At 26.8% G+C, this 18,647-nt stretch overlaps 1 protein-coding gene across 4 annotated transcripts in view; it reads right to left on the bottom strand.

Moving 5' to 3' along the window:
- Positions 1 to 18,647, bottom strand: part of LOC111628509 — a 125,517-nt gene that overhangs the window by 41,833 nt on the left and 65,037 nt on the right. The window contains exons 10-14 of one of the 4 annotated variants that reach the window (XM_023372338.1): positions 13,172 to 13,339; positions 12,761 to 13,022; positions 10,718 to 10,972; positions 4,837 to 5,001; positions 4,553 to 4,742 (exon numbers count right to left, since the gene is read on the bottom strand). In XM_023372338.1, coding sequence (XP_023228106.1) covers positions 4,553 to 4,742; positions 4,837 to 5,001; positions 10,718 to 10,972; positions 12,761 to 13,022; positions 13,172 to 13,339 — 1,040 coding nt within the window. Of the gene's footprint in view, positions 1 to 4,552; positions 4,743 to 4,836; positions 5,002 to 10,717; positions 11,021 to 12,760; positions 13,023 to 13,171; positions 13,340 to 18,647 lie in introns of all 4 variants that reach the window. The other 3 variants (XM_023372315.1, XM_023372323.1, XM_023372333.1) reach the window with 3 other exon arrangements.

Below are 18,647 nucleotides of genomic sequence, written 5' to 3'. Positions count from 1 at the left end.
AATATATACATATTTAAAATTTATATCTAGTTTATTATTTTCTTATTTTATTATTATTCTTAGTTTATTATATCTAGTTTATTATTTTCTTAAATTTTTTTCCAATAGTTCGCACTACATGTAAAGCCAGCAAATCAAATGTAGACAGAAATTAATTGTATATAGAAGTATTGAGTTTAATCTGCCATTGTATTCTTTTGTTAGTTTCTGTTTGATTTGTGTATGTTATAAGAGTTCTTTGCATTTGGAAATGGAGATGCCATTGAATCCATGATGAAGGCAAAGTCTTTCTTCTTCAGGATTTGTGTAAACCAGCAATTCTTAATCTGTGATCCAAGGATCTCTGAGGGGTTAAAAGAGTTAATAGTTAAGGGTAATTTTTCAAACTAAAATTTAAGAAAAATATGAAAATACCATGCAATACCAATTAATCTTTCATTACAGTCAACTGCTATTCATTAGCATTTTTCATTCATGTATGTGCAATAAATTTAATCAAATCCCTGCAAATAAGTATAAAGTTAATAATTAGGGGTTTAGCAAAATACACATCATATGAAAGAAATTTTTGAACTTAAAATTTAAGAACTGCCAGTCTAGACCAAATGCCATCTGAATGAAAATAGAATAAGTGCATGTAACTTCTAATAGTTGATTTAGTTGATTGAACTTGTGTAGATGCATAAAGTTTTATGTTATTGATATAACTTGAGATAAGATAATGCATATTGTGTTTTTTTTCTGAATTTGATGATATATCTGTATTTTGTGTTCAATTTATTGGACAGTAATTTAAGGCTATATTGTACCAGAATGTATGTAGGGATTCTTGCTGAAAAATGCCTTGCCTTATAATTCATAAAGACTATAAATTCTGTTAGAGCCATTGATTTTTAGAACAGTTTATTTTTAAACAATATAAAAATTAGTCGCAAATAAATTTGCTTCTAAAAATAAGCAAAACTAATATATAACACATGGTTTTGGATTAAATATATAATTAGCAATTATATAAAACATAAATTTGAAGTTTAAGTAGCATATTTGTTCAAATTGGGGATCCAAACTCTGAATACTTTCAATTATTAACTAATAATTAAATAGACTTAATTTAACTATAAATTAGCAACTTTGACTAATTCCATTATCAAATTTGTTTGTTAATTCATCTTCATATATCTTAAAACAAACAAAAGAATCAAACTATTTTCTAATCATTTAGCTTTAGTTCACTAAGTTTAGTTTTTTCTATATAGTCAGTCCACAATTTATGACTAACTGTACTTACAATGGCTGAAACTAATGTATTAAAATAATGATTTGTAATTCTAATTAATCAGATGCACTAGAACACGGGTTCCCAACCTATGGGTCGCGACGCAGAAGGGGGTTGCCAACTTATGCAGTAAACTAAAACAAAATTTTCACTATAATGCAATATTTATTTTTAATGGTGTCTTAAAGTTTGAATAATTTCATATATTTTTAAAAAATTAAAATAAGTGTAATCTGAGTACGCTATTCTGTCACAGTTGGTTGAATCGTGTGTTGAGAGTTTTGAGAGGAATAAATTAAATGTTGAGAATGACATGAGGTTGGCATTAACAAAATCTCACCCGCGAATTTTGAGACTGGTTAATAATACATGCAATTTCAACCATCTCATTAAATTAATTATTAAACATAATTTAAAATAAAATTATACTAAAAAACTAATTTCATTGTTTTTTTAATTACCTTATTAAAAATACCTTTTTCAATTGTATCGGGGTCGCGGGTCACTTGGCTTTTATAAAAAGGGGGTCGCCACCCGAAAAAGGTTGGGAACCGTTGCACTAGAACTAATGGCACAATAAATATTTAAATGTTAAATGTAGTACAGTAATGGTAATAAACAATACTCTAAAGGATAATGAACATATTCAACATAAACAAAAAAATTACCAGGTTTGTTATGTTCAACTATAACTTGAATTTACATCATTAGTACCCTAAAAGCAAAAGCAAATTAACTTTCTACAGAGCTGCTTGATCCCAATTATCATTAACCTTATTATAAAATTAAAATTAGAAAGAATTAATAATAAATTAAATAAATATGAAAAATAAAAATAAAATCAATTTCACATGAAGAATGCAATACTCCCTCAGTAAGATTTTTGACTCTTGAATTTGGTTGACTAGGAATATTTTCCTGTCAATCTTTATTAATAAAACACCATAATTAATTAATTTAAAATATTAAACAATAATGTTATGTTGTATTACAGTAAATAAGCACAACAAATGATTATAATATGCATTTATATGTGATATATAAGCTTAGTCTTTTCCTTAAGAACTATACTTTATTCAGCTGCAATTATCAGTATTACTTTTTTATGTCTGACTTATAATGGGAGTCTCAGAAGAGAACTCTACTATAAGTCAAAGGTTCTCTTGTTTTCACAAAACATTTTCCACAAAAAAAAAGACGACTTCTACTATCTTTCTCTTTTTCTTTCTTTTTAAATAACAAAATAAAAATGTCTAATATGTAAAATATGGACAACACAATAAATGTTTTTTATATTTCTCATAAGAAAAAAATGCTTATTTATGAAAACTATCTTATTTTTTTTTTTGATAAGGAAAAGTACTCTTATCTATACTAATATTATAAAGAGGTAATGTTTGTATGTAAGTTTGTTTGCAGCAGGTAATCTCCGAAACTATTCATCCGATTTCAAAAATTCTTTCACCAATATTTAGAATGGAACCTCAGGGTAGACATAGGCTGTATATTATTCCGTTAAACATTCATATAAATTAAAATATATAATCTAGGTTAAGGCTTTTATGTCCAACAGATGGCGCTACGAGTATGATGCCCTAAGTTTGCTTTTCTGTGAGGCATTACGCTTTTCTGTAAAAATGAACTAAAGCAGATCATCTTCTATCTATTTATATAAATAAAAATGTAATGTTCGTTTGTTCCTACCGATTCCTTTGAAATTTTGACACAATGCTGCATTCGAATACGCACGTGTTTTTATATAATATACATGTGGAAATTCCCCCCACTGAAGGGAGATGGTTAGGATTAAGGCTTACGGTAAAGAACTCTGCTTCTATTTATACTATTTTAGATGCGGGTTTTTGCATTTTTGATTGCGTTTTAATCGGGTACGTCAACAGAATGTACACTAAGAAGGGATTTTTCGATATTCCCCTGCGGGGGAGAGAGAGAGAATTAAGGCTTACTGTGAAGAACTTGGCTTCTATTATATTATTTTAGATGTGGGTTTTTGTGTTTTTGATTGCGTTTTAATAGGGTATGTCAAGAGAATGTACACTAAGAAGAAATTTTTCAAAAAATTCTCCCCCATGGAGGAAGTGTTATACATTTATAATAGATACATTTTGAGCCACAACAACGCGTGGCGGAGTCTGCTAGTCTCTCATATTTTTTATTCATTTGAAAAAGATTTATTGTTCAACTTATCAATAAATTTATTCAATTTATTGATACATATTAAATTATTAAATTAATTGAATTTATTGTATATCAATTTTTGTATGATGGTATTTTTATTTCTTTATCATATGAAGATACCTGTATTTACAAAATATTTGACTATCAAAAATTTGATGAAAATTATAATACATCATACGAATGTAATTTTTATACTCTATAACCTTGATTACAGGCTGCAGATTATACAAGGTTATATTTACTAAAGTCAAGAGAGACTAATACATGAAAATTTAAGTATCTTAATGAATCAACTACATGTGCAAAGGATAGAGTTCCGTATATTTTATCAGCAGTTGCCAAATGTGTTTCAAAAGTAGCCAAAAATTGTCAAATGCTTGTTGAAAATAAACAAAAATGTGGCAAGTTTTTCGGCTAAAGTCTAATTGATATGAGATAAAATTAAGTATGCATATTTCAATCACATTTTGTTTCTCTATGATATACTGAAAGTAATTTTAAAGTATTCATAAAAATTGCCAAAAATGACCAACAAATAGTGTACAATTAACTGTAGTATAGTGCACAATGAGATTTATGTAAACAAAATTATTTCTGAAGTGTTTGTTTTCTATTGATTTTTATTCTGGAGTCATACTCTAAAATCTTGGGTGTAAGTCACAGCCTATAAGTTACCTTTTTCCTGGAAAAGTCAACATTCCTTTACAACTTTTGCTTTTGCAGCTTAAACATGAGGGCAGCCTAATTAAAAGCACATTTCTCACTCTATCCTATTTCTCCCACTCTTTAAATGTTTGAAAATTTATCAAAGTCAAGAGTAAAACTGTCTAATAAAATAAAATTAATGATTATTTCAATAAAGCAGTTAATTTAAAATACCATAAAACAAACAACAATAAATAAGATCCTGACCAAGTAAACTTATTAACCTAGTATTTTTCTCAAGCATTCTATATGTCTTTTCATCAATGTGTACACTTGATTTTTGCAGTCATATAGTTATAACATATTACTGATTTTATGAAAAGCTTTCATCTTATCTGACTATTTTTAAAACTAGTCATCTTCAGTACTCACATTTTCCATTTCCTTGGCATTGTGCTCATTTTTCTGGCATTTAATTCTCTTCTCCCTTCTACTCGTTTGCCACACGGTGGTATATTATTTGCATTTACAGTTTTAACTTCTTCAACAGACGTAGAAAATGATCCTTCTTCTCCCTCTTGCCTTTGTCCTTCTAAAAGACTATTCTCTCTTACATTCAAAACTATAAAACAGTTTTTAAAGTTGAACTATATATGTTTACGATTTATCTAAACACAAATTACTATTATGTTCACAATAGTTGAAAAATAACTCACTTTCAACCATATCACCAGGAGAGAGATTTACATGGCCGGGTGTAATAGCATTGTGTTCTTTACCACACATAAAATTTGTATTCTCTTGATGTTCTGCATTAGACTCAAAACTTGCACCACTATTACTAGTACAGACACCTGATGAATCACTAGCAATACTCTTCCCTGAAAACAGAATTTATCATTATCAATAATTTTTTATATTTGATTAAAAATCATTTTCTGTAGTAACCATAATAATGTCATAAAAAAAAAGAAAACACATTATAAATGTACTGTACATGTGTGTTTGTGTGTATTTTTACAAATATAATTATACTAATTTATTGACTAGTGAATCATATTTGAATTTTTTTACTAAATATGTACAAAACATTTCTGCAAACTATTTAGAAGAAAATTATAAACAAAATTAATACCATATGATATGTTTATTGTTACCATAATATGCTGTATTTAAATAGTCTAGAAGTAAAAAAATCTATTATTATTTGCAAAGGAAATTAGAGTTATAGAAAATCTTTTGTATTGTATTCTGTGTAATATCAACTATAGTGGAAATGGCTTTAAAAGCTTTAGCTTTTTATTATACTACTTGTAATAACATTTGATATGATTTTTACATAAAATATTTCACAGGTTTTTTTTTAGCTAATTACCTAAGATATAAATCAAATTAATAATAATAAGAGTATTATTTATGGCAATGATGTTTTGCTTTAATAAAAATAATTTATTAATAAATTCTATAGTAATTATGACAGAATACTGTAGTTGGCATTATATATAACATTCTGGTTGAAGAAAACAACGAATAATTTTATTTAAAAAAATTCAGTATAATCATTATTAGTGGACTTAATGGCATAATTTTATTTTTGGCAATTAAATTTGGTAAATGAAGAATTAGTGCAAAATCGAATTTAGGTATGGTTCAATTTTTCTCAATAATAGTTTATTTTGTTCAATTAACTCTATTGACAATCAAAATAAAAAGTAAAATGCTGAATCATTTAATAAAAAAAATTATCCAAAATCTTCATAATGATAATGACAATGCAGTAAATAAATAGAGCAGTATTGACAAAGAACAAAAAAGTTCATATTAAATATTAATGTACAACAAAAAAATAAATATTAAATGTGACACTTAGAGAAAATGAAGTGCTTCCAAAGATTTAGACATTATTTAAATATTTTTCATTAAATATAGTCACAGAAAGAAAAGATTTTATAATGAAATTTATGAAAATGACAAATGATTTTATTAGTGATTAAATTTTTTTTAATTTGTTGACAGCTGGAATAACTAATAGAATTTAATGCAGTTTTTTTTCAGTAGAAGACTGTTTCAAATTGAATAATTTGAAACAGTCTTCTACTGGTTCAAATTTCAAACAATTTCAATTTCCTATATTATATTTGTTTAATATTTGAAAAAAATATATATATATTTTTTCAATATATATACTGTATATATATATATATATATAACTAATGACTTACAGATATAATCAATGAAATTTTCAAATAAACCAATTATGATGAGATATATAACAGTCATTAATTTGTGTTAGTTTTAAAATTTTACACCAAGTCAAAAGCATTTTAAAAATTTTCCAAGTATGCTACTTTATATATTTACTTAATTTTTCTTGTAACATTATTAATTATTTTTCTCATTTTCTAAAAGTAATTCAACACAAATACATTTACCCTATATATCAAAGGATACAACAAATAAATGTTGTAGAAAATAATAGTAATAAATCTTTTAAAAAATATATTTAAAAAATATCAAAACATATTTAACTTTTACTGATTTAAATCAATGGAAATTGAAATTAATAAGTTTATTTTAGAATAAATACAATGTATATATGAATATAAATTATTTGTACATATTTTTCAAGTGATAAAGATATTAGTTTTGAACCAAACATGTAAAATCATTACATTATTAACAACTAATGCATCAAATTATAGAGTTCAGAGATCCAAATTTTTACTGCTTGTACTCAAACTGCAGCAGGCAATCAGTCCTAAAGTAAGTAAGAGAATAAGGCAAATTCTTTATTAAGCAACCATCTACAGATTGAGTTGTATTTTTATTTTATTTCAATAAAAATAAAAAAATAGTTAATAAATCTGAATTATTTTAAATAATTGATTCTAAAAAAATTCTCATTATTATTAAAAAGAATTTATATAAATTTTTCTTCATACTATAAAAAAAATTATTTATTTCATATTATGAAATAAATAATTTTATCACTTTCCAAAACTAATAATTAAATTGAAGTTTTTGCAGATGATATCACAAATATTTTAAAAGAATTAGAAAATTGAATAAGAATTTATTTATCTTCTAGATCAACGGTTCCCAACCTTTAAACGGTGGCGACCCCTTTTTATAAAAGCCAAGTGACCCGCGACCCCGATACAATTGAAAAAAGCATTTTTAATAAGGTAATTAAAAAAACAACGAAATTAGTTTTTCAGTATAATTTTATTTTAAATTATGTTTAATAATTAATTTAATGCGATGGTTGAAATTGCATGTTATTAACCAGCCTCAAAATTTGCAGATGAGATTTTGTTAACGCCAACCTCATATCATTCTCAACATTTAATTTATTCCTCTCAAAATTCTCAACACATGTTTCAAGCAACTGTGACAGAATAGCTACCCAGATTACACTTATTTCAAGTTTTAAAAAATATATGAAATTATTCAAACTTCAAGGCACCATTAAAAATAAATATTGCATTATAGTGAAAATTTTCTTTAGTTTACTGCATAAGTTGGCGACCCCATAGAAAACCCACTGCGACCCCCTTCTGGGTCGTGACCCATAGGTTGGGAACCCGTGTCCTAGTTTATTACTAATTTCACATAAATAATGATGAAAAAAATCATACAAAGGCAAAAACAGATCATCAAATTAGTTTTAAAAATCACGTAAAGAATTTGTTGAAAATACAAAATATACTTTCACAAGACAATATAAATAAATATTTTATGTTGCATTATATATCAGAATAAAATAAGTCATTTTAAACATATTTTAATACTTTGAATCTGACCTATACACAGGATTTTTAAAAGGGCAAGAGTTTAAAAAGAAAACTATTATTTTTTCATAATTTAATTTATTAATTTTTACAATTTAGGTATAGAGTACACAATACAACAGACTAAGGAGAAATTGAACAGGTACAAAATATTATATACAATATATTGTATTATTAACATAGTAACATTTTTCTGTTTGAATTTCAAATGGGAGAGATTAAATCCCCAAACCTCTCATGCTCAAATTGAATCATATTTTCAGTATGATTTTAAAAAGTAAAACAAAATACAATTTTCATTTTTTAAAATTGAGAATATATAAGTTGTTTGTAAGGTTCTTTTGTATTGAAATAATGAAACTACCAAATTGTAATGTAAATGCTTTAATTAACTCAAATGTTATGCATTCTTAATATTTATACATATTCCATTATAATGAACCAGGAAGGTGAGAATACATTAATGGATCACTAATTCACTACCAACTGTCATAAATTTAAAATACAGGGCAATTGTATAAAGTTTATGATATTCTTTTGTAATATTCTTTAGTTTGTAAACATTTTTGTAAAAATTTTCAAAAATTTATTATCCGCTCAATTAATTGCAAATGAAAAATATAACTGAACCTTTAAATAGTTAAAAAAAAGTTAGAATGTTTTAAAAGTGAAAAAATATGGGTTCCCAAATCAGTGTTTAAATAAAATTGCAAAATAAAATTATTATACTGAAATCATTTGTGTTTAAAGTATAGAAATGAAATCAACACCAAAAATGTATATATTTGCAACTTTTGATGATAAAAGTGTAGATAACTGCAAGCAGATCCGGGCATTGATTTCAAGTACATTTTGATTGATATCTATAGTTATATTTATTTATTATTCATCCCATTGTCATATATAATTATACTATTGTGAGATGACATAATTATGAAAAATACAATATAATTTGAGCATAGAGATATTTGTCATATATTATATCTAATAAAAATTCTATTAAATTTAAGGCAATCTCAAAAAAGGATGGGCTTGTCCCTCAAAACTAGAATGTATTTGAGAATAAAAAAACCTGTTTTTATATGTTTCTTATATCGCTATAATTTGTAATTGTTTTTTGTTTTAGCTTTAATAAATAAAGCACTACAAATTTTTATTTTTACTCTATTAAATTTTCATGACCATTTTCACTATATACTATGACAAAAAATTATTATTAAAAGATGATAAAAAAATAAATGTTTTCAGATGTATAATTCAGTCCATATTTATATATATATTGATACTCTAAGTTCATATCAAATTTGGCTTGAATTAACTAATTAATAGAAACAGGCATTGCTAATCTAACTAACAGACATTTTTACTTGCTACTTTCCTTCACAATTTAAATTTTATTCTTCATAATTCTTATAATTACACATATAATAAAGCTTCAATTTTATGAAATTATTTTCATAAAAGGCAAAAAAATTATCATGATTGCTGAAAGATTAAATTCATTTTTACTTACAAGGAAAGGCTATACTCCATAGAATACAGATTTGGCTCATTTTTGCTATCAACTAATGTATGTCAATATGTGATTATATACATACCTTTATAGAGATGCCATTGGACACTTATCTACTCTCAAGGAAAAACAATTTAAATTTTAAAACATTCCTAATTAATTTTAAAACATAAATTCATAAGAAGAATCATTAAAATTTCAATATTTATTAGATTCAGCTTTGGTCTACATCACTGAAAACTTAAGATCAAGTTGTTTTAAAATTTATTTTATTTTTCTTTAATTAAAAAAAGACAATTCAAATTTTATTTTTTCAATCCAACTTTTATTAATTTTTTTAGTTTTTTATTATATTCTAATATTCCAATACTGTCATTAATTGTTTAGGCCTACAATATAATTTCAGTGAAAACAATATCAAATAATTATTCTATAAAAAAACTTTAAAAAGTTTGTGTTTAAGCTATTCCAATAACAGCAATGTCATAAGTTTAAAATGCTTTTTTATTAGTAAAATTTAAACTTTGTAATCAAATACAGCTCTTCTGTTTTGAAATTATTAATATAAACTTATTAATCATACATGATATGAATAAATGCTTAGTATATTTAAGCAAATGTTGATTATATTTTTTTTATAATTTATAAAAATGCATTAAAATAATTATCAGTGAGTGAAATATTTTTTATTCCATGATGTATCTATGATGTATGTTCCATGAAATCTATAATCAATCATCAATGTTATAATTCTGAAAAATGTTGAGTATCTTTCATTTTAGTTTTAATACCAATAACTGTAAATAGACTTATTTCTGTTTCTTTTATTGTATTGAAAATGAGCAGGTAATAAGTTACATTTGTTTTGCAGAAATTATTCTATAGGTCTAAGCAATTCATATTAGTATTAAGTATAGCATTAAAGTACTATGAAATAGATAAAAATAAAAAATTTGGATTAAAAAAAAATATTTTTAAAAGAGAGATAAATATAAACATGTATAAACATCGTTGTTACTCATTTCATGATCTACAATACTTTAGATCAAATTTGTTAGATCAATGCTTAGAAATCCAAACTTGACTAGAAAGAAAATTTTAACAAAAGTGGAAAAGCACTTGCTGAAGTAGTATCTTCATTGTCTTCTCCACTTGGTTGTGTACAGGTGGATGATGATCATTTTGAGACTATATTTGTGTGTACAATTATGATGCATTTTCTAGTATAGCAATAATATGTTTTATAATTTTCAGTAATTTGTATATAAAGAATAAATTAATTAATAAAATTACCTGTAACTACACTTGCTGAAGCAGTATCTTCACTGTCTTCTCCACTTGGTTGTGTACAGGTGGAAGATGATCCAGTAGAAGCCTCAGATATAGTTGAAATGGAAGAGAAAGGTGGAAGAGAGCAATTGGAAGGGCATGGAGAAGGTGGCTTTCCTCCTAAAGGTAATTCTAGTCTTGGATCACTGTGAGTTCGACTTAGTGGCGTAGCACTGGCCCGACGACGAGGGTTATACTGAGGAGCTTCCCGGTATGGCACTGCAACAGCAGAACCTGGCTGTAAGCAGCTCTGTCCTGGGTTTGCAACTGGGGCAAAGGTAAGTAATGACTAGGTTTTATGTTACTCTCCTGATTATTGATTTAACACTATTAGTAATAATTGCATGTGAATTATATCATAAGCAAGATACTATATCCAAATTACTGTGGTATTGTTTTTATTTTATAGAAGATAGATTATAAGCTTTGGAAAGAATGATTTTATAGATTTTGTATTATATTTTAGTTCTTGAATCTACTTTTAAAGAATGTTATTTCTATGTTGGAAATTTTATAAAAGTGTTAATTTTTAATTTATCATTAGCAAGGAATGTTTTTGCTATAAATGTGTGAGTATGTTTAATGGATTGGGCTTAAATAAATTTATTTTATATCAAATATAATTTTAATAATAGAAGAGTCCAAATTCTTACAAATCAATTTATACTTTAATTTAAAAATATACTATTTTATAAAAAAAATACTTATAACAATTTAGTTTAAATAATAAATTATAATTTATTAAAAAGTAATTTTTTAAAAATAAAAATTTTTAAAAATCATTTCAGAGATGATCTATCAATTACATAATAAAAAGTATATTTAAGGTTAATATCAATCTAAAAATAATATACATAAATCAAACATTTTTAAAATGTATTTACTATAAATATCATAGGACTATAATAACAGAATAGAAACTGTCAATGATACATTCTTCAATAAACAATTTAAAGTTTTAACTTTATTTATTTTTAAAAATGTTCAAAAAATAAAAATTTTATATCAAACTGATTAATTAAATCTTGTATATTAATATGTACAGTACATTCAATTCTATTCATTCAATCAATTAAGAAATTTGAATATATAACCTTGTTATTTGAATAGTTGGATGGCCAAAGTGGTAAAGATGTCAGTTTGCTGTGGAGACCCAGGTTCAAGTCTGGGTCAGGTTTAAAAAGGTTGGATGGATGGTGAGGAAATAGGGCCCTCACCATCCATCTGTCCCACTGTGAGTCTGGAAAACACATAACAGCCAGGAAAAAAAGCCCTCACTGTCTACAGGGTAAAATGAGTAAAAAAATTTTATCATCATCAGATCAGGTAATATCCAAAAGAAATTAATAGTCAAAATAGCTGGTCAAATATTATCATAACACTTAAGATGCTATTGAAACAAATCTGTATTCACAGTTTAAAATGATGATTTGTTAGTTATTTTCATACAATTAAAGAAAATAATGCAATGTAGTAAGTGTTTTAAGATTCTCTGTTAATTATCATTGTAAATTCTTATTATAAATTCAATAAAAAATGTTCTTAATATTTTACATAAAAGTTTTATGTTATTGTGATAACATACAAACTGATTTCATTGATATTCTTTACTATATATCCTGATCAAATTACTAAAGAGGAAAAAATGTTTAATTAAAAAAAATTTAATGTTCGCTTAATATTGCATTGTATTCAAAATCACATCATCACTGTAAAAAATAATATAAAACAGTTATATAGCATATAATATTTTACATTCATGATTTTGTTACTTCTGAATTAAAAACAAATTAATTTTAATGAATTGCTTTAAAAAAGTATTTTCAAGCTACCTAACATTTTAATTTCATTCAAAATAATATATTAAACTTAATTGTTAATAACTTCATGCACTGTTTGATTTATGTAATACTTTAAAAATAAATAAATAATCAAATAATATATATATTTTTCCACTCACTCTATATTTCATCTGGTTATATATACTTCATCTTATTGATAGCTTACCTATATCCTCAGGCCGGTGATTTTTTATGATTTCAGCAAGAGTAAGATTACCAGCAATCACAGCAACTTGATAAGGATTTTGGTTAGCATAATTAAGAGCATTTTTATCAGCACCACGAAAAAGTAAAACTCTTGCACTACTTTCTTGATCATTAACAGCACAAACATGGAGGGGAGTATTACCACTTGCATTTCGAGCATTCATATCAGCACCATAAAACAAAAGATGTTCTAGATGTTGAACTAAACCATGTTTACATGCCTAGATGGAACAAATTTATCTTTAATTAATAAAGCTGAAATAAATGTCTAATTAATATGATATATATGTAAATATGTAAAAACTTCATGAAATACATGCTTAATTGATCATTCTTACTGACTCAATTAGTAAAATAAAACAGCCATTACTTGATGAACTTCTTGCCATCCTTGTGGATCAGCAGAGCCAATTGATGCATGGTCATGTAACAACAATTCAGTTAACTGAGGATCACTACCATATAATACTGAATAATATAAAGCTGTTAATCCTCTAGCATCTTTGTAATTGGGAGAAGCTCCTAAGTCAAGCAAAGTCTGTAATACATATTAAGAGTTATAATTTAGTCAATAAACTCTAAATACTTTCTATAACCATAATGACAATAATTCTTAATTGCCATATTCAATGAAATTAAAAAATATTAAGTTTAAAATATTGAGATTCAAAATATAAAATACACAGTATAGAAAACATAGCTACCTAAAAAAAATCAAAACCTAGACATAAAACATATTTAATTCTTATAGTATCAAAGAACAGAGATTCAAAAATATGCATAATCAAAAAATCTTACTGGAACTAAATCAAATAATATAAGTAAACAACGCCTTTTTAACAGTCCAGCAAAAACATTTAATTCTCTAAAAACATTTTCGACCGATTTAACGGCCTTCATCAGTTACTCCAATATCAAAAAGAACAAAGTATTCAAAATTTACGTAATACAAAATTAAATAAAATTAAATTAAACTGCGGTTGCACAGAACAACGGAAAAAATAAAAATACATAAATAAATAAATAAATAAAAATAAACAAATAAACCCAAATAAATATTAATGCCGTCATCATGGATACATATATTAACTTGTGTTAGTATAAAATGACTTCCAAGCAGTTGCCAAACCTTCTGCATCTCTGTGATTAATACATTCCGTGGCTATATGCGCTTTATGTATTTCTATTTTTTCAAGATGCTTCACCGCTTGTAATGATCTCGTGGCCCTAAAGATCGCCGCACGATCCCAGTAAACGGTTACATCCTGTTGTTTGGCAAATGTCGCCAGAACAGTACTATCGATGTTCCTACCTACAGAATATTTATGCTCATTTATCCTTTGTTTTAAACTCCGCATAGTTGCCCCAACATACACGAGGTCGGAATTAAACCGACGATCTGTTATAGGTATAGAATATATACCCGTCAAGCTATTGCGATTAACCTTCTTCTTGTCATTCCTTAACATTCTATACACAGTTGGATTGCGTCGATATATTATTCGTAACTTATTTTTATTGGCAACTTTCCTATCTATCTTGTTTAGAAATGGAAAATAATTAATTACCACATTTTTTCTTTGATCAATTTCGGGAGGTTGCTGGTTTTGCTTCTGTATTCTTTTAATAAGTGCCTCAATCTCTTTTCTGTGGTATCCCTGTTGCGCCGCTGCCTTTTGTATGTAATCTAATTTCTCGTACGTATCATATAAACTCATGCAGTGGGTGTAGGCTCTTTTAATCCACGCTCTAAACGCCGCATATTTAACGTGCTTAGTATCTGTCGAATTCTTTGGGATGATAATAGGTTGATAAACCGGTTTGCGATATATGCCTGTCCATATTTCCCCTTCCTTACAAGTAATCGATATATCCAGGAAGTTAACATTCTTCCCACTTTCTTGGTCTAAACCCAAAGTCAACCCATATGGATTATCGTTGATCTTGTCCATAAAATTCTGTGTGTTGTCATCATTTCTCCACAAGATGAAGATGTCATCGACATATCTGGAGTATATTACTATATCGTTTCTAAAGATGGGTATGATACTTCTTTCGAGCTGACGTAATACTAATTCACATAGGACAGCCGACATTGGGCTGCCCATGGGGACGCCCCTTCCTTGAAGATAGGTCTTCCCTTCAAAAACGAAAAACGAAGTATTACAAACCAAATCGGCCAGTTCTAAAATGTGTTTGTGGTATTTCCTAGGATTTTTAATGTTGGTAAATAGAAAGTCCCTCAAAGCACAAAAACAGGGTGCTAATTTTATTGAAGGGTATAATGCTTTGTAATCCATTACTGTCATATATTCCTTGTCCTTAAGCGTAACCTCCCTTAGTTTCTGCACCAGTTGTATCGAACTTTTTATGGAAAAGGGGTACTCCTGAATTTTATTTCGTATAAACCTGACCAGCTGCTTTTCAATAGCAAAAGTAGGCAAACTGCATTTTTCTATAACCGGGTGTAGTTGACAACCTGGTTTATGGGTTTTCCCAAAAGTGAAAATTTTTGGTGTTCTTGGAGCTCGAATGACAGAATTCTCCATGTTTAATAGATTTGCTAAAGGAGTGAGGGTGAACTTCCTGACCCTTTGCTGCAAAGACTCTAAAAAGTTTTCAGGAGCATCAAGGCATTCTGTATTTCTGATGTATTCCTTTAACTTATTGTTGTAGGAATCTCGCTTGATAAGTACTATACCTTTAGACTTATCCGCTTTCATAAGTACTATATCCTTTCTCTGCATCCATTTTCTTGCTTCTTTTATGCAGTGGTGGAAGCGTCTTGTATTCATGTTATCCATTTTTTCTTTTTCAGTGCGATATCTTGTTTGCCATCTGACGTAATCCTGATTCGTGGTATCCATACCCTTTATAATAACCTCAATATTAAAAAGGCATTGTTTACTTATATTATCAAAAATATGCTAAAATACTCTAAAAACATTAAGCCCCTAGAAGAGATTTCCATTTTTAAATGACTCTTTATCTTTGAAAACAGTGTTAATATCATGTATAAGTTGACAATTAAATCTCAAGTTTCTAGAACTAGTCCATTACAAAAAATATAAGTAAAGCCATTATAAATCATCAGGTTACATTAAATGCATCTTGGTTGATTATTGCTTGATCTAGTACCTCCTTTCTGTGAGCTTATTCATATTTTGCTTGCCATTTATGAGCAAGTAAATGAGAGATTATGTATTGTATAAATTGTTATCACTATTTATATAATAATGGAGTAAAGAGCAAACATTAAATTTTGTTTCCATCTGAGTAAAAATGCTACCAAAATCTGATCCTGTTACAATAAAATATGTAATATCACTCTATACTGATAATTACATATATTTTGAACAAAACTAATGATTACAGAACTAAATTATCACTTAAAATTATTTCCTACAGCCTACCTACATTAGAAACCTATTAATCTGGAAATCCAGTTTATATGAGTCTGGATAAAAGTAGAATAATGTTAAATAAAATTTAAGAAATTAATTAATGGTATGTTTGTGCAAATATTTCATGGTTATAGTTGTTGTACAACTTACTTTGTTATTTAAAAAATATTTATAACCACTTTGAAGCTATTAAGATATTTGAGAAGTTGCTGTACTATACAGTACTTGCAGTGCAAGATAGCACAGTCAACTCCCAATTTATAGATAGTATGGTAATGGAAGGTTCACAGACCATAGTATTTTGAATTCCATAGTAAATATATAAATTTCTTGAAAATAACTGTATGATAATAGGCACTCTACTATGCTTTTAATATGTCATAAGGGAACGAAACAAAGTAAAATGCACATTACAATATCGAAAATATATCTCATTACCAATCACACAGATTTTACTCATTTAAAAGCTTACAATAGAATCTTTTAAATTAAAAATTATGATTCCAGTAATTAATCATACATTAATTATTTTAATATAGCTATTTTAAATATAGTTTTTATATATAGTATTTAATATAGCATTTAATTTAATAATTAAATTAGTATTTAATATAGTATTTAATATAGCTAAATTTTAAATAGCTATAAAAATTATAAAAAGTACCCTACATTAACCTAAAAACACTCAGCACTTTTTTTAAATTTAACAACTACACATACACAATCAAGAACAATATGACTCTTTTTCATGTATATTCCTGCAGCCACTGACTATGGTAAATCCTCAATCTGATAAATCCATCCACCACTAAATCAGAAGTTGACTGTACTTTATTTGGTAAATTATTGATACTCAAATGACAGATTCTATGTCTTGGAAGCATATGTTGATTCTTAAAAAAAAAAAATATTTTGGACTTTGTTGATTGAAGACATATGTGGCTGAAGATGTTATATTACAAAATGAAAGTTTTGAGTGAACTGATGTTCAAGCTTTAATTATGTAATTACTTCAGTGTAATTATATCCATGAAATAGTGTGTTACAAAGAGTATTACTATGTCATTTAATTTTTGAGATCTTTGATGGTAATATATGAGAGATGGATATATTACAATTTCATCCACACAAGACAACTTGATTTTGAATGATTGTAAGAATAATACTTTCATCCATCCATATCTTCAATTTAAATAATATCTTGATTAATTCAAAACCTGCATTATATCTTGTCTTTACAATGCATTATTGGAATATCAACACAAAAATAAACACAATCAAATCAAAACAAATCCTGGGCATATCTTCTGGCTCATCATTAGTTTAATGATGTCTACTTTATTTCCAATAATTCATTGTAAAGACAAGATATAATTATAAAATAAATGAAATAGAAAAACAAAATACTTGAAATGGAACTACAGTAGAGCATCGATTATCCGAAACAATTTGGGACTGGGGTTGTTCGGATAACTGATCATGTATGGAAAAAGAAAAAATATATTAACCTATCCATTCCATGTTGAAATTTTTCTCCGCTGTGTGTCACTTAGCATTGAATTTTCACCAATGTTAAGCCTAACAAAAATTTTAAAAAAATAATCATCATGGCTATTGTATTGTTAAAAATTATTTCTTTATTTTGCACAAAATAAATATATTGAAAAATATAAAAACAAAAAGATTATATTTCAGAAGTTAATCTAGTATCAAAAACATTCCGATTCAGCACGATACACGTCCCGACAACAGTCCTCAGAAAAAACCACACAAAACAAGCAAAACTCTTTCTTTTTCTTGGGTTTATCTGGAGATGTCAGCCGCTTGGGCTATATTCTCCGACGAGCTGAAGCAAACATACCACTCACAATGGGGGAAAAAAGCCTCATTCAAATACTGGTGCATCCTTAAATACCCTCTCGACATGTGTTGTGCTGAATCAGAATGTTTTTGATACTAGATTAACTTCTAAAATATAATTTTTTTGATTTTATATTTTTCAATATATTTATTTTGTTTGTGCAAAATAAAAAAATAATTTTTAACGATACAATATGTTCGTGCCAGTGTTACCAGCTAAAACACGCATACCAACAAAAATAATACTGGAGTAGCCCAAGACATAGCCAAATATTGCAGTGCCACAGCACTAGCAGCAGAAATTTGAATTTGCTGACTGGATTGCTTTTAGTTAACTGATGTTTCGGTTGATCGGTATTCGGATAATCGATGCTCTACTGTATCTAAACTAAATTAGGTATTAAAATTATTTTATGATTTCATTTTGTTTCTATTTTATTTATTAACTAATATTGATTAAATATATAACAATAAAAATAATAATACTAATAAATGCTAATATAACTCTAAAAAAATTAAATAGAACAAGATATTTAATGTTGGTAATATGTGTAGTATATTTTTTAAAGAAGCTCTTGGTAA

This window comes from Centruroides sculpturatus, unplaced genomic scaffold, assembly GCF_000671375.1.
Source record: "Centruroides sculpturatus isolate CEXI.00-Female unplaced genomic scaffold, Cexi_2.0 scaffold65, whole genome shotgun sequence".
Lineage (NCBI taxonomy): Eukaryota > Metazoa > Arthropoda > Arachnida > Scorpiones > Buthidae > Centruroides > Centruroides sculpturatus.
The sequence above is the reverse complement of the archived record's forward strand: the minus strand, read 5'-3'. Positions and strand labels throughout refer to the sequence as shown.